Genomic DNA, 22,044 nt, shown 5'->3' on the forward strand with positions numbered 1-22,044 from the left:
GGACAGTCCATTTCATAGAAACAGAGTGGGTGTTTTATATAGAGCCTAAAAGAAATGATCATCTTTAACCTAGAACATGTTTTAAATGTTTTACGTAGTCTAAATTTATTTACATCTTGCATTATATTCAAATTATTTGACTCAACTTAGCAAATTTAACAGTAAAATCATGAAGCATCAAATGCTATTTAAAATGAAAAAACACCTCATACAGTATTAAAACCTTTACTCAGACATGATACAACAAACAGAAACAAAATTCAGAATTAATGACAAAGAATTTTTTTTTCTTCAATCCCCAAAGCACACGATAGTTATCATCAGCTCCACATGTACGATGGAGTAGGATACAAACAGGACAAAGAACAGACAAGAGGAAGAAAAATTAAAAATAGTGACAGATTCCATCCTCATGTTACAGTTCATGTATTTGTTTAATACTCCGTAATAAACAAAAGAAGAACAGCATAGTTGGAGAAGAGAGAGACAAAGAGAATGTGCGAAATCTTTAAGCTGAAGAGTAAATTTAGGAAGATTCTAGATCTACCAGAAAATAGGTTTTTCTGTTTTTCAAGATCATCCATTGAAGACCTGATCCAAGTTCTTTATGTCCCTGCCCTTTGTTTATTTCCATTACACTCTGACCTACACTTGACAACTCCTCCAACCTTAAAAACAACAAGCTCCTCAACAGGAAGACCAGTAATATTCATTTAATCCCTCCCATCAAGGTCATTCAATGAAATCAGATCCTGCTCAGAGGTGTTGCCTGCAAACCAGACCTGTGGATTTCAGGGCCCTTTAACTGTGTCTACATTTAGAGCCACAGTTTTCCCCTCAGTCTTCAACAGTTTCTGGAAGTTTTGCAGAAGACATTTGACCAAATCCGACTGAAGATCAGGTCTTGGGATAGGTTAATCTAACCCTGTTCAATCAGTCTTCATTTGCATTCATCTCATATCTACATTTACCTGTGCACTGGAAACCAAGGCAGATGTTTTCAGGCTAGGGGACCCTAGAAAAAGCATCAATGCACAGCTGGAACCCTGAGAGGGGTCCACATCCTGGTCTACGTCTCTCTACCGTGACCAGTCGTCCCCTCTCCACACGAGCTGTCGCTCCATTCCTATCAGGATCCCACTTTAAGATGCACTACACAGCACATGCTGCCTAGTGTGCTGCACAAGAATCACACGTCCATAACAAACACTGGGGACTGAGTGGCTCTGCATTTCACTCAGCCACATCGAAGAGCTTGGCAGTGATAAATAAACCAGTGAGGGTGGTGGTGGTTGGGGTGCATAGCTCACACTGCGCCTCACTGATCCTAACGGGACGGGCCTCAGCTACAGAGGGGGCCCGTCAATAGGTAAAAACGCCTGATACCTAATCTGTACACGATGATCAACTCTTCAGTCGCAGCCTGCGATCCATTTAGAAAAGGATTTTCATTAATGTTTTTACTTTCAAAAAGCCAGTCATTTTAAAATGTAACAAAGATGGCGACAACAATACTGCTACACAATCCAAAGGTCACAGCATGCGTCTGCCTTGAGTGCACATGGTTGCAACGACAAACATTTGTGGGCCGTGTGGTGCGATCCGGCAGTTTCTCATGGCAACTGCAGATCACGGCTGCTCTGCCGTCAAGTACAGTAAGCAAAGAGGGACACACGGCACTGAATCCCCTCCTTACAGCTCGCCAACACTTATCCCACGAAAAGCTTCACATCCTTTTTAAAACAGTCCAAAAAAACCATAGTTTTATTTACTGATGCAGACCCAGCAATTTTCAGTCCATGTGGGTCAGTGAAAAAGCTTTTGTTTAGTTAACTGCCCCTCCAACCAGACTCATAGTCTGAGCATCCTTTCAATGTTTTGCCCAAGTAAAATGATCAGTGCTCAGTACTATCACAGCCCAGGCTACAGTATCTGCCAGTGTAGCTGCAGACAGCTTCCATACACTCGTGACAACACACACCCTAACTTAACTAATGCTAAAAAAACTGGAATACCCAGGCACATGGGTAAAAAGTCTGCCTGATCATCATAGCTGAAAGTGGCTTAGCAGAACCTGCACTGACCGAAATGATTCTCTAAATAACCTAAGCTCATGGCTCAGTGTAAAAAATACAGAAATGTCACAGCAAAACTGAACTGCCTTCCTGTTATTTGGAGGGATGGGAATTCATTTTTATAATGCCAATAATCAAAATTTGTAACAGACTAAGCCTTAAACGTACATGTGTCAGAAACACAGTGAACTTATTGCCCGACATGTTACGTCAATATTAACAAACTAGCTGTAGATTGTAACTGGCTGATAAACTCCCAACAAAGACTGTTCAAACTGCTGTGTACTAATATTTTAAATGTCAGTGGTCCTCAGCCATTTGACTCTAATCATCCCCATCCCCTGCTATAAACATGATGCAGCAGCTTAAACCTTCAACGGAGGAAGCTTTGAAAAGATAATCCTATGGAGAAGCTTGCTGATATGTCAACCTAAGGGAAGATGAGATTATTTACAAAAGCCCACACCATAAAGTCAGCATACTCTCTGAGAGACATCAGGGGAAATGCTCTTTTTGCATTACAAACTTTAATCCACAATGCAGGACACTTGAACTCTAATCCAAATCATAGATTTCAAAGCCTGGTTGCCTCAAAATCCATTCCCTCAAGTCTTAAGACCCAGACTTCTAGTTTCACCTCAGCTGAACCAACTCAACTAAACTAAAGTACTGAGGCGATACTACAGATAGGTACAGACTGGCAGATGTTTGTCATCAATTCATAACCTCACCACCACCTTGACTTCGTTCTCCAACAAACAGCAGAAATGAGGCATCGATGATGCCAGAGCTGATTTTTCTCTGCGTGCAGGAATGAAAGGACATCTGGAGACAACCTTACTGAGTGAGCCTTAAATATATAGATGGATATGGGAAAACTGAAAAACCACCACTCTAAGGTTAGCCCAACGGACTGACACGGTAAAAAAAAAAAAAAAAAAAGCCACCTGTCTTACAGGCCATCACCCTCCAGGTCCACACCATTTATCGGTGGCCAAAGATCCTCTCTGAGAAGACGTATTTGGACTAGCTGCAGGATAGGAAGCTCGCTGATTATTCTGTAGTTAGTGGACCTCAAAATTCAACAGCTACCTTCATTGTTTCCACCAGTTTAACTGCTTTCTAAAACACAAAAGACCCTGGCTGGTTGAATCACAGCCAGAATGTACAAACACTTAGCTGGTGGTCATTGTTCCACAATAAAGTTCTGCAATAAAGTTAGGGCTCATAAAATAAAAAGAAAATATGAATCTATGAGGGACATCAACAACTTCATTAGACCTGTTTAAAGAGTGAAGAATGGATGTCTGATCTGTCTACTTGCATACTGTATTTGCATTGATGTAAATGTTCAAGTCTTAAATTAAAAGACCTTTTTAGTTATTTAGCACCTGGGAGAGGACAGCATTACCTCTTCCCTGTAGAATGATACTGCAAAATGTATGTTTCTAACTTCTAATAAACGTGGTGACTGCTAATGAAGGTAATTATACCTCAGAATGTCAACACTCTTTTAAATAACTTTACTAAAATGGTAATAAATCTTTGTGTACCCCCGTACTGCTCATCGCTGAGCGTGTTTAGACGGTTTCATTCATAGTTTGCTTTAGATCTCCTGATCACGTGGTAGCTGCATTGGATTTCTCACTGCAATACTCTGATGCAGTTTTACACAATTTTCTATCACAGTAATTGTCAAGTGCCATTGCCATTGAAATCCACCTAATCAATTATCAAGAACACCAGGAAACATTGGCAGAAGTTGGTGCATAAGCAGCAGTGAGGTCCAGTTTGGCCCTGGGCTCAAAAACAACTTCAGACTGATGTGATCACATGGGAGGTGAGTCAAATGCAGGTTTGACTGCAGAAAATAGAGCTTTTAAATTTGTTTGTTGGGGTCATATATTTCACATTCACATGAGTGTGAACAGGCCTTTGTTTCTGCAAGACAGAAATCAGAACAATGGAGCCAATACACACTGAATAACCTTTCTAAAAGGTACTAGGTGTAGGATTTCCATTATATATCACTAATTAATTGAATTATTTTAAAACACGTGGTGGTATTGTAGTTACTGATGTACTACCAGGTGAAATAAACGTTGCATTACTGACACTGTCAGGTCATTTCAGCTGCTCTTTGCATTTCCCATCTCTGAGGCTGTTTTGTGTCAAAAATCCAGCTTTACACATCTCATTTACAGAAAATACAGAGTGCAGCATAGGAACACAGAGGAATGCTCCTCAAACCCAAGCCATTTTGTACAAGGACACTTCAATAGGCAGGTCAAATGCCAGACTGAATTACGTGACAGGCCACAGACCTTAGACACAGTCTGACTAATTACACGCTGAAATGATTAGAGAGCACAGAAAAGACTTTTCTCTTCCATGGCTGATCAACAATTCACACAAAGAAGATTGTTGGAACACAGAGCGACCTACCAAGAACAATAGGCTTTCAGCTGGACTGGGTGTCCGGACAGGCTGGTCAAAATTTGAACAATCTGACTTATGGTTAGTGTTATTTCCCAAAACCGCCGTACACGGAGTGGCCAATTACTTAAGTTATATAACGTGATTTGATGATGCTTCGATGTGAAAACCCTACACATAGTACCTTCTAGGTCATCTTAGGTGTCTGATAATTGATGGGAACGTTTCAACAGTCAGAGCTAATAAAAGTGCATAAATGACCACCAATAAAGAACAAATTTGGAGGAACAGGATGAAGAGGCATGAAGCTGTACTTCCTGTGAGCCTCAAGCTGTGAAAATGCCAACCAACTGCCAAAGTAGAGAAAAGAATAAAATCAAAACTTTAAAAAAAAAAAAAAAAAATTCAAGTCATTCTTCTCGTCTTACAAAGCCCGCTGTGCGCATCAGGGTGGGAGGGACTAAGTTTTTTTTTTTGACAAAGTGCTCCCAGCCCCCTTTTCCTGGATTTCAATGCCTTGGAAAAAAAGCTCTCATTTTATGAGTACAGTACTTCAAAATAGAAACTTCAACAAGTTTCAGCACGAATATTAAAAAAAAAAAGCATAAAATATTTCAATGTTTACAAGATTGGATGAACTCACTGGGAGGGTGTGTCTGCCTGTCCATTATATGACACATCCTGAACTTGTCTGATGGTGGACAGCTGACTGAAACGCTACACACCTGATTTTTCAGCTAAAACCATACATGAATAACTAACCGGCTAGTGATGGATAGAATATACAGAGATGCAGTGTAGCTAAGCAACCCAAGTAGAAACAGGAAGTATACCAGTTCTGCAGAAGCAAAAACCCACTCTGAGATGAAGACGTGAAAACTGAAGGCTAATATTCTAACTTAAAATTAAGACATTTACTGTATATGTGATTTAAAAAGGGGATGTATTCCTCAAGTCATAACCCCTATGGTGGAAAACTGAATATGGGAAAAGATGGTAGAAATGTGTGTGTGTTACTGTATGTTTATGTGTTAGCATACTGTTCGTTCAGAGCCATAGTATCTGTGAATTTGTTATGCTGTATGTCACCTCATGTATGCATGAGCTGCATGTGCATGTGTCAAGACAATTAGCCGATGACAGAGAATATGTATGTGTGTGTGTTGAAGTGTGAGAGCCGGTACGTTTAAACCAGCAGGTGCTGCAGTTAAGTGAGGCCCAACGAGAAGAGCCAATGACCAGACACGGGGCGACGTGCCGGCAATCCTGGTGTGCATCAGATCCTGACCGGACCGAACCTGGCTCCTCTAAGTGAGCTGGTGAGGTGCCTCAAGCATCTCCATCAGGAAGGTGTCAATGGGCGTGTCACCAATCAGTTTAAAGAAAAACAGGTGCTCCAGGCACTTCAGACCAATGGAGCGCAGTGCTGGGAGCCGGAGGAGGAGTTTCGCAAACCTGGACAGACAGAGGGAAGTAATTCAGAAGATGCAGGAAGCAGAGAACATACATGAAAATATAATTATTGTTGGAGGGTATTCTGGAAACTTAACTTACCAGAGAAGAGTTAATTGCTTACTGTGCTCAGTGCTGAATCATGTGGGTTGGGACACATCACAATATGCATTCCCAAACATAACTATATGGAATAACATCTAAGGCTTAATTTATGCTAATTGTGTTGACCTACTCAAAAGTAACCTACTGCCCTGGTCTTGAATGTACAGATTACTACAGAAAAATGGGAAGACTGAACAAAATGTAGACTTTTGAAGTAACTTACCTGCCCTGCTGATCGGGGTATTTCTGTTTGCAGTAAGCCTCAAGAGATGCATACACCCTCTCCCTCAGGAGCTCCACCTCATTGGGGTTGGACAGACCCTTTGCATCTTCAGATAAAAACAACATCTGCATCATTTCTAACCAGGGATGAAACATTTTACGTGTTCTCGTTTTGAAATTCCCCAATTTATTTCTTCACTTTAGTTTGGTGACAAACACATTTTGCACGATTTTCAATATTGCAACTGTGTACCTGGGTTGAACAGGATGATGGCTCGAAGGCAGCCTAGCTCTGTTTTGTCCATTTGCATGTCTCTCATCTTGCTAACAAGCTCTGTCAAAACTCTGAGAGGAAGAGGAAGGGAGGAGGGGAGAAGGGGAGAGGAGAGCAGAGGAGGATAAGGAAAAAACAGTGGGAAAGTGATAAAAAAACGAGGAAGAAAGGGAGGGAAAAGGAGTGTAAGAACAACAGACTCCATAATTATAATGTTATCTATGACTACTTATCACAGAAATGACAAGAGTAGTTAAGGCAGGGCTGCACTGCTGGTTCTGCAGAAAAACAAACAAACAAACACACACTATTAAAGTGACCAGGGTGGCAAACTGGTTCTGGCTGTGGCTCATTCAGATTTTTGACTGATTAGCTAATGTGTGTTGGAAAACATGACTGACAGGTACATATACTTGCACCAAGGCTGGAGAGTAAAAATCATAAAAGAAATATACATTTTCCACAAGGTCTGTCTTCTGCTGTTTTGTCTTGACAATGATGGTCAGTGAAAATGGGCTCAGGCAAACATTCTCACCACCACAAAGGAATAAACACACCAAACATTTAATACTTTTTAAAATTAAAAATGGCTCATTTTAAGGTTGCCAATGGTTTTGGTCAAAATCCTCAATGTTAAAACTGCTGTGGTATCCACATGCATCTCTAAGTGTAAGTTGTTTTACTTAAGATGGAAAGAGTTGAAACAAGAATGAAACGAGTCCTGATGAGTTCTGGTGCTACCCTGTATGTGTATCTAAAATAACTTGGCAAAAACAAAATAAACACCAAAGCCTTATCTTATGTAACAATACAACTTCAATCAAAGAAGCACAATAACATGCAGAACATCAGTCTGAACTTCAGAGGTTTCTCCTGTAAGGAATATGACTTAGATGGACCATAGGGGACGAGTGACGTGGACTGGACACAATAGAGCACTGCCAAATTTTATACACACCAGCACCAGAGATAATTGCTTCTGATTCTCAGTTTGGACAGTGGAGGAAAGCAGGAGTCATTTCTGGATTGAAAAGGACCAACAACACGCCCAACAGGCTCAACAGTAAATTACACAACCTAAAGGGTAACTGCTTGTCTTACGCAGCATCCTGGACTGAAGTATTTTCCCCATACAATGGAGATACCAAAAATAATCCCAAAAGTAGCTTGGTAAAGCCAGGGCACACATTTTGATTTGTTTATGGTCTGGCGGGGCTCAACGAGCACTTGGTTTGGTAAGACGAGGCATCAGCAATGGGAATAAAATGAAAATGATTCCACATGCAACTGGAAGAAGCTTCTAGCAGTCAAAGTCAGATATGGTGCTAAACGCATCTAAACCACGTCGCTGTAGTTCACCCAGCGACTGGTTCGAACAATTCTTACTGCACGTTGTTCTGAATAATATCGTTTAGTGAAAACAGGCTGGCTTCTGCAGAGCTGTGGAAATACTTAAAAGCACCGACCTTTTGGTTCTGTGCTCGTTTCAATATTGACTCAAGAGGAGGGGTTTAAGAAAGGTGTTTGTGTAGTGGAGTAATTACCTGTCAAATATGGCCCCAACCTCAGCATTGTGCGCCCTGTGTATTCAATCACAATGTGTTATTACAATGTCATTACACGGTTACATTGTCATTACAGTCTTAAGGCTGGCATATCATTTTACATTGTCAAATATATTTAAGTTGTATGATTTGGGATTCTTCACTTTTTCATGTCTGGGCTCCAGGTCTTTATCTGGCACCTCAATACTGGTTGTGCTAAATGTGGACCTAAACATATTATCTGTTTTATAACAACCTGAACTACAGTCTTACATAAGGCACCACTATATTAACATGTATTAAAATAAGCAGAAAGGAGGTCATGATTAATCTTATGAGCCAAATGCATAACAGCAAAAAATTGAAATACACAGAAATGCTCAAAAACACTAAAACCTTCATACTTTAATAGATTCTGCTTCCTAAACATTTAACAGATCTTAAAAGGGGACTTTATATTTTACTGAACTATGGATAGTGTCTGAAAAACACAGGCTCAAAGTGCAAAATACAGCTTTTAAAATGAATTAACACACAAGTCAACCAAATAGATAAACATATTGACAAAACAGAAAAGCACAACATTTCATAGAGAGAGGTTCCTACTATCATTGCCATTCAAGTACAAACAGTATGTAAACAAAAGCTTTTTGTGCTTGCTCCCGTTTCAGATTATCATAATTCCTTCACTGATAAATTTTGGGGGTACCTGGGTTGACAAGAGCCCCACACTGCTTGGAATGACAAACATAGTAGGTGCCCACCCAATATCGTTTGAATAACGTTGTGTTTCCTGACATATTATCTTTTGTCAATTAGTGTCGTGAATCGTGTTTGTCCTGCCGTCGTGTGTGTATTTTCTGCATTATTGTCAAGGTTGCTGTGTTTTGCACTTCAGCCCCTGCTCCCCAGTGAGACGTGTACTTCAAGTAATGCATTACAAAGGAATAACAGATATCTGACTAGTCATATCCTTCTTGATAAAATCTGATTTCATAGTGTCAGACAGACACTGATGCCATGCTGAAACAGAGGCCTGCTGCTAGAAGAAAGCAGTGCTATGAGAAAAGAATAAACTGGTTTATTGAGCCGTATGCATTGAGCCCAGTTAGCTTGCTTTAACCCTGGCTAGATTTTCAGGTAAACTTAACCTTTACCAATGTAACTACTGTGTAATTAACAATGAATTGACACGTTGTGACATAGTTGGGGTTTTAGATCTGCAGATAATTTAATCAAAGAAGTTATTTTACGACACTGATCTCAGACTAGGTATAAAGCAGTGCAGTGACTTCCTTATGCCTACAAATTAGTCACAAGCATAAAAATGATCTGCATTTGGATCTAACGATCCTAAAAAGACAGTGTGATCGATGTGAAGATGGTAATTAATGTATGAACCCAAGGACAGGTCTTTACATCAAGATGGGATCACAATTATGCTGCAGTTAGCAGGAAAAGAATATATATCACCCAATCATGTATTCATGTCTTCTACAGTGTTCATGAAACTACTAAATGAACCTTTTTTAAAAATATTTTACAGGACATTTTGATTATATATTCTGACGTTAGTACTGTACATTAGCCAGCCATTATCACATTATCAAATGCTGCAATAGGTGCTATGCCACTGAGTGTGTGCATGTGCAAGTGTATTGGGAAGCATTAGTCACCAGCCTTTCTGACATGCGCTGTCAAACTACTAAAGCCACAATGTCTCTCAGCCAATCACAGCCCACGCAGAACACAGCAGCTGCAGCCAACCAAAGATGAAAATGCAGTATCCTAAATTCTTACCCAAGTCTCTAATCTAACCTAACCTGAACAACGTGTGTTCAGATTGCAAAAGCAGAGAGTAAAACCATCAAAAACAAAAAGGGTCATGTGTACAAATAAAGACAGTGTTCTTTATTATTTATCTACCGTTTAGGACTGATGTGGATTTACAGGGTGATTTCAAGAGGGGATTTTGGATTTTACCTGGATTTTCAGGTTCAGCAAATATGGATCTATTCTAATCTGTTATCCTGTGCAGGTTGGAAGTAGAGAAGAAGACTCCAATGCTAAAACTCTCCAGCAAACAGAATATTTTTATGATGACATGTCCTCTCTAATTAGGTCACCCAACCAAACTAATGCAATGTCTGTCAGAGTTCCACTGTCTGCGTCTTTGCATCTGTGTATTACCTGTCAAAGATGGCTCCAACACCTGCACTGTGAGCACTGTTCCTGTGGACGTGCAGACCGGTCGCCAGTAAAATCCCGTCCTTCACCGAGATGGAGCGATGGGAGAATGACGCAATCAGGAGTTCATTCCAGCCTGTTGAAGAGTTGCTGTCTCAATATTTCTAGCGAATGAAAATACTCACTTCTTACTGCTGTCTGACACTCTACTATCTAACAACGGCATCTAATGTTTCAAGCATTCCCCTTTACATACATTAGGGAGCTCACATGCTGTACTGGGAGCAGTCTGATGATGACGCAATAGTAAATTAAAATGGAGCAGCACAAAACCCTGAAAAGTCAAGTGCTACACACTTTAGTGTCACGTAGCAGTGACATAACATACGCCCCACTTATTTTCCCTTCATTTTCATGCTGGGAGTGCAGGTTAAAACACTGAAGCCACTGTATAAAAGAAACACAGAAACATATTCAGTTTGCATCAAATTTGTTTTTTGTTGCTGCAGTTTCCAAAACTTTGAGGTCTGGGTCAGCAGTCTTGTGTTAGCTATTGTTTGACTTCATTTGCATGACACAAAGGCAGCACAGCATTGACATATGGGAACAAGGTCATGGAGGGGAGAGAGAGAGAGAGAGAGAGAGAGAGAGAGAGAGAGAGAGAGAGAGAGAGAGAGAGAGAGAGAGAGAGAGAGAGAGAGAGAGAGAGAGAGAGAGAGAGAGAGAGAGAGAGAAAAATCTATCTGTAGAGTCACTATCGATTCTCTAAACCTTCTCAAGTCAGCCTGACAGCTTACCTGCACGTAGCAGGATGACTTGGTCGTCCAGGGGCAGCTCAGAGAAGTGAGGGATCCTCTTGGCCCACTCCACCAGGGTGAAGAGCTGCTTGTCTGCTGCCTGACAGATGTTGGTGACAGGATCGTTTGGCTGAAGAGGGAAGAGTTACAGGATCATTACTAATCAAATGACTTGACCAGGAAGCACGACACTATTCATACCAACAGGAAACATTAAAACTAGCGCGTCAAATTAATGTTTGCATTTGATAATATTCTTAAATGTTTGTGGTTAATTTCGACCATCCCGACTACTCACAGAGCTGCCACCCGAACTGCCATCTGCATGAAGCTCCGTCTTCTGCTCCACAGCCATCTCCGCCTCTAAAATCTTCTCCACAGGCATCTCCTCGTTCACTGCACTTGTCGACTCCACCTCGCCCTCTCGATCCTTGTTTCTTTGCCGCTCCTCTTGGACAGCTGCAGGACAGGGGATTGGAGTGGACAGAAAGGAGCACAGGAGAAAACAGTGAAGGAAAGGATAAAGAAGGAAGGGAGAAAAAGAAGAGCATAAAGAACAAATGTGGGTGGGGGAGTGGGGGAAATGGGTAAATAATGATCAATGGGACAGAATGCAGTAGCAGAAAAGGTGAAGAATGGCCAAGGAAAGAGAAGCAAAGGGTTTATAGGCAGGCAGGCAATGGCAGAGAACGAAAGGAATCATTCAAGATGAGGAGAACACGCCAAAGAAAATCATTTTCAGGTAGTGGGATAGGGATCAGTAGAAATTATAACAAAACGGAGAAAACGAGAGGCATATAATTGGAGATGAACAGAAAATTTGTGGACAATAAAGAGAAATAAGAAAGATTAGTAAAGGGGTTTGCATACAAAAAAGGGGAAAGATAGAAAAGCAAGATCAAATTAATGTGAAAAGTTGTGCAAACAGTGAGAAGGAAGAGAGATGTGCACAATTCATGATTCAGTCTTTCATACTCTTTCATACTTCTTTAAGGGCCACTACCAAGGCAAAAACCAACTATACAAGACAAACGTAAATTAACTATCCATTTTAAAGTCAGGTTTTAAGGGAACTTATGAAAACAGGTCCACAATTATTCATTTTGAGAACATCAAGTCTGATCATGACAAAAAACAATGACGGTGTTTCTCTTAATCCCTTAACCCGATTAATGAAACTAGATCTCTCATTTTCATAAGATTTTTAAAAACTGGGTATTGAGACGACAATTATTTAAGTGCACTAACTGTTTTCCCTTACTTGAGGTTCTAAAGAATGTGCCAGGTAAAACAATACGGATGGAGAATTTCCTTCACTTCAGACAAAAATGTCTGGAATTTTTTTTTTTTTATACACAGTACACCACTTTCAGGTGACTAAAATAACTGGACAAATTAAATGAACAGAGTTCAAGTCACTATTTTATATATCAGCGCAAATCCTGTGCAGTCAGACTGTCACCACCCACAGACATCAGCAGACACTGCCTGAGGGTGTGTGGTCGGACAAGAACATCCAGATGGTCGATCCTTCAAATTTGTCTGAGGGTGTTTTGGTGGATTGATAAATGAACAGTCTCACTGTCCTGAAATTTGATGCTGTGAATAAAATGTTTACCAATCATCTCATCTCTTGTCATATAGTGGAAAATATCCCTGCTCAAATACAAACGGATGACAGTGTTAAACAACTTTCTCATTAACTCCAAAAAGGTTTTTTAAAATATACAGTTGATATTGATTTAAACATGTTCTGCAATAGATTAAAGTCATTGTTTAATGTTTGAATCCTTATATGGGCATTTAAAGTCAACCAAAGAAAATGGTTTGAAAAACCTTTTATTTTAATGTAATGAAATCCCGATCAGTCTGCATTGTGTGTATTTGATTAAAAAAGAAACAGAAAAAAAAAAGAAAACAGCAGTTTTGAAGAGTGGGCCTGTGATGGGAAGCTGCCACTTTGGATGTCGAGATTGGCTGGAAAAGTCTGTGTGGGAAATTTAGTCAGAATCTGTACTTCCTACACAAGAAGCTTCAGTTTCCTTCATGGTGGAACTGCGCTGTGGCTGTAACTACGACCTTACTGGACTAAACAGAGCGTGCACCCTGAGCCAACTTTCCCTGCACCTTTAAATGTTAAAAAAAAAAAAACATATGGTGGCCCACCTCTGAGCAATGGCAAGAAAAATATTTTAAACTAGCTCCATCTACTTAATATGCAATGTAAAATCTCTCTGCTTCTTGCTCACTCATACAAACACAGACACACACCCCTCCCTCCCTCTTCTCCTTACATCTGTCGTTCATCTTGGCCACTACAGAAGGAGGAAGGGGGAGAGAGAGAACGAGAGGAAACAAAAGAGGAAGAGAGGGGGAAAGGGGGTTAGTGTTTACAAGGTTTTCCCACCCCCCATCTCCCTCTCTACACCTCAGTACTCGTTCTTTCTGCCCCCTATTTAAGAAATATCACTGGAGCCGTCTTAAGATGCACAGGAAAAATAACACTAAAACAATCATGGACGGCTGATTGATAGATAGAAGAGGTATAAGACCTCATTTAAGTTAGGCTCATGAAGCTTTGCAGAGTATCTGGAAAATATCTGCCAGAGAAACCAGCTCATTTGTTTAAACCCAATACACCATGACTACAGTGATCATTATAGTAACAACAGCCACCACACATCTCAGCAATTTATCTAACATAAACTGAGTTATTTTCACCCACATCTTAGTGAGCTGGGGAATTTGATCTTAATCTAATCATCTAATAATAGAAAAGACAGATGAGTACAGTCGGTCCTTACATTCTCTGCTCAACTTTAAAACACTTAACAGGAAATAATCCCAGACCGAGAAGCTTAAAATGGATCAAATGTGATTTTTAGTGTCTAGACACAGCATACAGAACAGCTGTAGCTTTTACAGATTTTTAAAAGGTACACCACTTCGAGCACTACTGAATAAAAGTTGCCATATCAGTTGTGCAGCTGGCGTATTGCTGTCACTATTACAACAATTATATACTGCATTTGTTTAAAATCAACAAATGCAAGTTTGAAGTTTGGTTTTAAATATGATAGCAATATTTTCAACAGTGTTACAGTTTAGTTACAATACAGGGTTTAGTTACAATACAGGGGCTTCGCTGCTGCACTCACTTTTACCCTGGTCCCAATGATGGGATGTATTCACCACTACTGCCACAACACGCCATTATCCCTATTCAAATTACTCAACCCTCTTGAAATTTTCTTAGTGTATTATTTCACAATGGATGGAGATTGACAACACAAAGACCTTAATCTCACAATGCAGTGAATAACTTTTAGGTAAAAAAAATCTTGGCAGAGATTTAGAACATTTTGAGCAGAGGGCTGACATTATGTAAACAGATCAGGAAAGGTTCTGGGAAAGGGAGACCCTTAATGACACCGAAATGTTGACTCTGAAAGCAGCAGCCCCTAAGCTAGGAAACAGACAGTGTTTGTAGGATCGTGTCAGTGAAATTGGCAAAATTTTAGATTTTCCAGAGTAAAATGAGCAGTGGGCTTTTTATTAGTAGTGCCAGTCCCACCACCTGCCACTGTTAAAAGAAACTGATTTCTTCCACCTCATTTTATCAATAAATATCATAACTGACGTGTTACGACATCTTTGTTTTCCTCTAGCTACTGTCTTTAAAACACATATAGAACGGACAATGCATAACATGAGAGTGCTGTGGGAAGGTTCAGTCAAATGTGTGTCTGTCTATAACCACAGCTTCTCGGCCACCTAACTACTTACATATAACAAATAACTCATCACTATATGAGAAAATGCACAACCTTGTGTGTTTAAACTTAGTGTGTGAAAAGGAGTCACTGTTAGGAGTCATGGGCAGAATGGGTTGAGAATAAATGACTCTGAAGTGCCCTTGTTGCTCACCTTCTCTCTTCATGCCCATTGCCAGGCATTTCTGGTAGCGGCAGTACTGGCAGCGGTTCCTCTGTCTCTTATCTACCATACAGTCTTTATTGTCTCGACAGGTGTAGGTCAAGTCTTTGCGCACTGTTCGCTTGAAGAAGCCTTTACAGCCCTCACAGCTGTAGACCCCATAGTGCTTACCTGGAGGGTGTAGGAAGGGAGGAGGAAAAGAGCCAAAGAAGTAAGACAAGCAGGCAAGTATTTTTTAAATCTGAAATTTAAAGGATCTCAGGGCTTCTGATTAACTTTATCTGTAAATTACATAGCCCGTACTCAAAGACAAGGCATAAATCATAGACGTTGTATTTAAGGAATTTAATCACCGGAGGATCTGTCTCCACAGATAGAACAAAGGCGTTTCTGGGAAAGCATTGGCCCCGGGCTGTGAGACGACAGCTGCTTTAGGCCCAAAGGAGGTTTCACGTCATCAGAGCTACTCACTGCATGGAGCCCTGACATGGACACTGTTGAGTTGATCTGGAAGGACAGAAAAGATGAAAGAGTCTGAATACAACAAGACACAAAACATCAAAGCGTTTTCTAATTAAATACAGTCATTTTAAAACCTGCTTTGGTGTTAAACACAAAATTCTGGCTATCAGAAATATTGGCAAATCATATTTATACTGTAAATTCTGTAAAAAAACATAATGTCAGGTTTACGCTACACTGACATGGTTCTTTTCCCTAAAGGCAATGAAACACACGACAACTTTGTACCGAGTATATGCTCTGCAAGTGAAAAACGCCTCAGTTGCAGACGGAGAGAAGAGACTTTCTTCTCTCCCCCATGCGACCTTGACTCTCTTTTTCCTCCTTTCACTGAGCAGTCTTTTATTTTTATAGTGAGGAACAAACAAGGCAAAGGGTGCGTGGGTGCAGTTAGTTTTCAGTTACATAGTTCATAAGGTTGTGTGGTTTATCTGGTAAAACAGACACCTGCTAAAACATCTCACACAAACATGGTATTGTCTTCAAATCATGTTACACAATGACAACAATTGTACTTTTGACCTCATGACCCCAACACATAAAACAAACCAAGTCATGACCTGTGGTAGAAAAGGAAACAATTGAATGGACAGGAATTTATGTTAAAAAAAACATGTCTAATAACAACAGCCGACCCTTACCTGAGGGCTGCTAATGGGACCATAACCCACTGAAGGTGTGCCAGGCAGGCAGGGCGAACCCAGTGAAGAGCTGATGACAGAAAAGGGGGAACCGATGCTACTGATGGGACTATTGACCCCGGTGGTGGTGATGGGAGGAAGGGAGGTCATGGAAGCTGCAGCTGAGGGAACCAATGGAGGTGAGTGTTGGCCTGATGGAGGGGAGGACACAGACGAACTGTCTGGGCTTCGGGAATCTGACAAACAGTAACAAGGAGAAAGGACAAATAGCTAATGTAACACTTGGAATAAAGGGCATACACAAATATGTTCTTAAACGCAAAACATGTTTGAAAAATAGAATAAAAGAGCTGATGCATCAACATGAAAACAACCAAAAGGTGGGGAAAGGTGATTAACAAATCCACCAATGTAAAGTACTTTTTGCTACATTTTTGGTTAGTTATTGCTGATTTTACGAGCCCTCTACCATCCTTCCAAAAACTTGGCACTTTCGTCTGCAGCTGGTCAAGTGCTGCATTTTCTCTGCTTCAGGCTGTGCTCTTAGTTGTCGTGTGATCTAATCTATGTTTTTCTTCTCTCAAACACACTGGAAAGAACATCAGCCAATCATGTGCTTACACAAATCATCTACTGGGGCTTATGAAGGCCAGTGCTCACACCAACATTTGGATACATCAACAGAAATCATGCTCTTAATTACTAAGGACATTTATTTTCTCCTCATGATGCTTGATTTAGGGGATTATAACCTCAAAAGTAAATTTCAGACACTGTACTTTTTTCCTGAGGTAGAAATAAAGATTCAAATCAAAATGGTGTAACATGGATTAAATGCTCTGATGATACTGAAAGGTGTTTTGGTTAGGGGTAAATTCTAACTAGACCAAACAATGATCATCTTAATGCCAAATGTTATTAACACAGTCACAGTAACAGACATGATTAAGTTATGTTCAGACACACAAGAAACTTAATTTCAAAAACACCTAATTTAAAAAATGAAAAGGTAAAGTCTGTGACTGAATTATTCCAAATGATTTTATACGTCTGGGAGACATTATATTATAGGTCAACCTTCCCACAACATGCACACACTTCATAGGAAACCATGATAACTAATGTTGGACTGTCTGGGTAATGTCAACAATAGTTAGTGCGGTAAACATTCATGTTGTTGCGATGCTGTTTACAAAATAAACAATTATTTTCTCACCTCGACTGTCTCCCATGATGGTGGCTGGGGCACAGCGGCTGGCTGGCAGCTGTACACCGACGTGCTCCCGTCTCAAACGGCCCGCTATCAAACTCTAGACCGCGGACTGAGGCCCGGGCCGGAGTCGTTTGGGGAAACCAAAGACGGGTCTGAAATGCCAACACAAGAGAAGCTCAGTGGTGTGGCATGGACAAATCCCATAAAAATCAAAACGAATAAACCTCAGCCCATTGCTGGGTTATGAGCTATCAATGTGATTATCGACAGAAAACACTTTTTTGCCATTTGGTCCAGCTACTCATGTCTGATGCCTGGAGCGGCGCTGTCCCGAAGCATTGCAGTACAACATTTAATAGATACAACCCCATATATTAAGACTAAATACTCAATATGTCTCTTGGTTCATTGCAGTAAAAAAACGACCCATTCCAGCACATAGACAGATCCCAGACATATGGCAACAAACGTTAGCAACACAACGATAACGTTAGCTCATTCACCGGCTAACATTTACCTATCGTAAAGCTAACTGACCTGTGTTTACTACCCTTCATCAACACGAAATAAATCGCTATAACGTATCTCCATGTGGCGTTTGAAGCCAACAAGTCTATGACGTCTCATCTTGTACAAAACATGCTACGTTTGGTGGAGCTAAGTTGGCAAAACAAGCTAAATGCTACAGCTAACTACGTTTAGCCACCTAGACGAGCTAGCAAGCTAGTTAGCCCGAATACACCGAAAACCGACAAACGCAGCGCGGATTGTTTGACCAGTACATCTCTCTACGAGTCATAAACCAGCTAACCGGTGCAGACAGTGGAAATAACAAGGGTTACTGACGGTTTAGCAGCACAGCTCCTTCGCATGAAAAGATGTGGCGACTAGGCCCCGTGCGTGTCTGTGTCTCCCCCCACTTTGCCTCGTAGTCAGCCCTCCCTCCCCCTGCATGGATGAAAACATGATGATGGTGGAGGATCAGGCTGTCTTACAGCTCTCTTACAGCGGAACATCGGCTCTGAATCGCCGCAAAAACACACCGCAACCACGCTCCTTAACGCGGGACAAGGGACGGACTGAGGGAGACGCATCCAGTGCAAGAGGTCAAGAGGTCAAGACGAGTTCAGCCCAGTAGCTTATGCAAAGGTTACTGGAGGGCACTGCACCTGCCGCACTGGAAGACAGTCCCATGGTCTCTGTGGGAGAAGCATATTATGGGATATTTTATAATCCCTTAAGTATTAAGAGCCTGCTTTCCTTTATAGAAATAGATAAAACATCAGAAAATAAAGAAAAACATCTTCACTGGGTTGATTCCAAACACAAAAGTGCTTTAGGATTCAGCTGTGTACATTTTTGTGATGATAAACTGTATAGTGTAGGCTACACTGTGTGTCATCTTAACAATAAGATAAGATAAACTAATAATAATAATAAGTATTACGACAAATAATGAGAAAAAATTTTAAAAAAAAAGCTCCCCAGAGCCACAGAAAAGTTCAACAGACACAGATGTTATCAACAATCAATACTATTACAAGAGTGTTTTATAGCACAGTTTTGTTTATTCAAATATTCATTAGTACGTTTGTTATTTTTGCTGTGGCTGTGTTTGACACCAAGGTTAGACAGAGGCTGTGTGGGTGTTGCCTTCACAGTTTTCAGATATTGCATTTACACAATTATTTTTAAAAACATCAGGCAAACAAAAACACACCAGTAATAAATAATAAGACACAATGTGGTCAAGGGGTTTAGTTCATCTTTTGTATGCTGAGTTTTTTATGCGTTATCACCCTCAAGGGGGCTAACGTGGCATTACACAAACCCCATCTACAGTAAAGATCCAAGCAGGTGTCAGGAAATATTTTAAATTTCATGTGTTGCCATCAGCCTTTATAAAACAAGCCACTGAATACCTTTCTCCCTGCAGTGCAGCCAACCTTCACTGTGCCTTCATTACATTACAATTTGAAAACAAACTATCAGAGAGAAGTAATTCGTATGTGCTGCTTATTTTTAGTTTAGTTACTGCTAAAGTTGTGTTTTCAGACACATCTGTCAAATTTTGTGGAAATTCATTCATTTGTAAAAGAATCTACAGGTTTATCTGTTTCCTAAAATGCAGACTTGAGACTTGTTCTGTAGTTCAGATGCCCTGAGAAGAAAAAACAGACCAAAAGAACAAAAGCAGTATTTGAAAGATTAAATTTATTATTCATACTCTGGATATGTTTTATCAATGTACATAACTGGATAAAAACAAGAGACATAACATCAACATGTGGATGTTTTTTATTTATATTTTCCGTCTTCTCTGACACATTTTGGATAACGTGGTTTTATTCTATACCAAGTTACATGTTTTTGAATTGAACTTAAATGAATAAGTTTCTGTCTGAACCCACTAACGTTAGCAGACACTTAGCATCTTCACAGTGATGCTGCTGTACTACAGTCTGCATCACACCATACACATAAACACTTTTGTTAAAATGGAAATAAACAGTTTAACCTCATACTGTTTCATTTTAAAGCTGATGTGCTGGAAGAAGGAGACCAAGCAACACGAACTATGTTACTGTCAGATATTTCAGTCTGCACTGTATGTGCGTGCGTTTCTGCATGTGTGCGTGAGGGATTAGCCTCAGTGTGTGTCCACCAGTGATTAGCCTGGTCAGTGGGCCTGTTGTGCATTCACTCAGGCCATTAGCATATTAATGCAGCCTCGCTCTTGATCTCCCTCCCACCCTCTCTCTCCCGCGCACTCTCTGCCTCGTCTTTCTCTTTCTCTGTACATATTTCCCAGACTGAGTTGTTGCTTCCTGCAGCTTCAATCTATAAATCTCACCAATTTACGACACTCGTGCTGTGAAGCAGCAGACTATCTTGCAACAAAAATTTCAAGGTGCCTGGTCCTCTTTTCCCTCCAAAAATATCCTCTTGTCCTCCTCTCTCTGTGTCAGATCTTTGCCTTCTTTTTCATCCTTCTCAGTGTCGATCTCCCTCTCTCTCCGCCTCATTCAAATCCTTTACTTTCTCTCATTTTCCCTTTTCTTTCTGCAGGTTTGCCCCCCTGAACTTTGTACAACACAAGAAAACACACAGAGAAGCAAACATAGAGAGGGTGAGTACACACACATGCACACACCTCCCTCTGCACATTCATTCTCCTTTTCTGCCACTCTCACCCCTTCTCCCGTGCAAATTTAGCAAGACCCTCTCTAGACTCCGACACTGAAGTACGAACCGGACACATTCAACTGTACTTAACATGGTGAGAGCTATTTAGCCCTTTCTGCTCCACAGACAGAGTCTAAGCCCTGATTTGCAGAGCCAGGCCTGTCAGAGCATTAGGCTTCACACCTGAGCAGGAAAATGGACAAAAAGTTAAAAAAGGACATTGGCAGTTGGATCATTCGTTCCTTTCTCTTCCTGAATGTTAACATGGATATATGTTCACAGCCACTTTCAACCTCTGACGTTTTAAAACCTGTTGAAACTCACATTTTCTTGTCAGTGTGAAAAAGATAAGGTCCAGAGTATGTTTTTCATTTTGGAAAATGTTTGCTTGCATGAAATATGTGTTGGGTTCACAGAATTTCACACAGTTCTGTTGTGTGAATGCCAAATTAATTAACTGACTTTCTCTTCACTTCCTATTTGGCTGCTTTCCACCTGCTGCCGCCTTTTGCTGCCATTACTTGTCGAATTCAAGGAAGAAGGAAACTTTCACACAGACTTTTCAGTGCACACCTGAGTCGGCCTGAAAAAGGAAAAATGACAGTTTCAGCTTGGAAGAGAAAGTTTTACAGGAGCAACTTCAAACTATTCTGATCTTGTTTGGGAAAAATGTTAAGCTGACCTGAGAGGTTCTTAAAGGCTTTACATTTACATAAACACACACTCTCCCTTATTCAGTCTCTCTCTACACTTTCTCTGTTTGCCTTTCACTGTCTCTCGCTCATCCGCCCACAAAGCCACTGAGGTTTAGCCCATCATTGGTGGTCTGTCCCTCGCTGACTCTCGGAGATCAGGGGCGTGATGTCCATCCACAACTCCTGGTTTCACAAAGGCAGACGCAAGAATTGCGTTTGGACAATCAGCTCCAGACCTCCACTCTTCTCTTGATGGATGTTCACACACCTGGACGATCAGGTGCATGCCCTGGTTCCCTGGCTGCCAACTTTAGGTGGTTCAGTTTCCACTCAAATATCACTTCCTCCATTTTCTCAAGCTCAGTTTCATAACGGTGTTCGACCCCCACTGTGCCTCAGGTCAGCACGTATGGACGGACAAGACCAAAGTGATGGTGAGAGTAGAACAGAGGACTGAGAGGGAAGGTAAAAAGAAATGAAGAAAAGAACTCAGCAAGAGAACAAGAGCGGGAGAAAGCTCTAACTCATGCTTTTCCTCTGTGTGGGTGACACCATGATGAACGAAGGGGTCACCACCCAGGGGCAGGCCCGTCCAAAAGGAGCCGGCAATGTGACCCCCTACAAAAGAAGAAGTGGGTCCCCCAACGGTCACATGGATCAAAGAAGACAAAAGCCTGAGATGATAACTCAGCACAGCAGTAGAGCGCATTATTATCAGACTCATGAGCAGCAACGGTAGTAAATTTAACTGAGGCAGGA

General features: G+C 40.8%; 1 protein-coding gene across 4 annotated transcripts; it reads right to left on the reverse strand.

The window, feature by feature from the left end:
- Positions 1 to 209: 209 nt before the first annotated feature.
- On the reverse strand, positions 210 to 18,475 carry rxrba (retinoid x receptor, beta a). Of its 4 annotated transcripts, XM_026299723.1 has the most exons (13): positions 18,251 to 18,475; positions 17,408 to 17,556; positions 16,192 to 16,427; positions 15,382 to 15,535; positions 15,020 to 15,199; positions 13,387 to 13,407; positions 11,391 to 11,551; positions 11,093 to 11,222; positions 10,299 to 10,431; positions 8,109 to 8,144; positions 6,544 to 6,635; positions 6,292 to 6,397; positions 210 to 5,966 (listed from the first exon to the last, which is right to left on the reverse strand). In XM_026299723.1, exons 2-13 carry the CDS (start codon positions 17,421 to 17,423, stop codon positions 5,819 to 5,821), a joined length of 1,413 nt encoding a protein of 470 aa, XP_026155508.1. In that variant the 5' UTR covers positions 17,424 to 17,556; positions 18,251 to 18,475; the 3' UTR covers positions 210 to 5,818. The 4 variants fall into 4 exon arrangements, with proteins under 4 accessions (XP_026155508.1, XP_026155509.1, XP_026155510.1 ...); XM_026299724.1 differs by lacking the exon at positions 13,387 to 13,407; XM_026299725.1 differs by lacking the exon at positions 8,109 to 8,144.
- Between the last annotated feature and the right edge of the window lie 3,569 nt (positions 18,476 to 22,044).

Source organism: Mastacembelus armatus, chromosome 11 (assembly GCF_900324485.2).
Source record: "Mastacembelus armatus chromosome 11, fMasArm1.2, whole genome shotgun sequence".
In the NCBI taxonomy this organism is placed as follows: domain Eukaryota; kingdom Metazoa; phylum Chordata; class Actinopteri; order Synbranchiformes; family Mastacembelidae; genus Mastacembelus; species Mastacembelus armatus.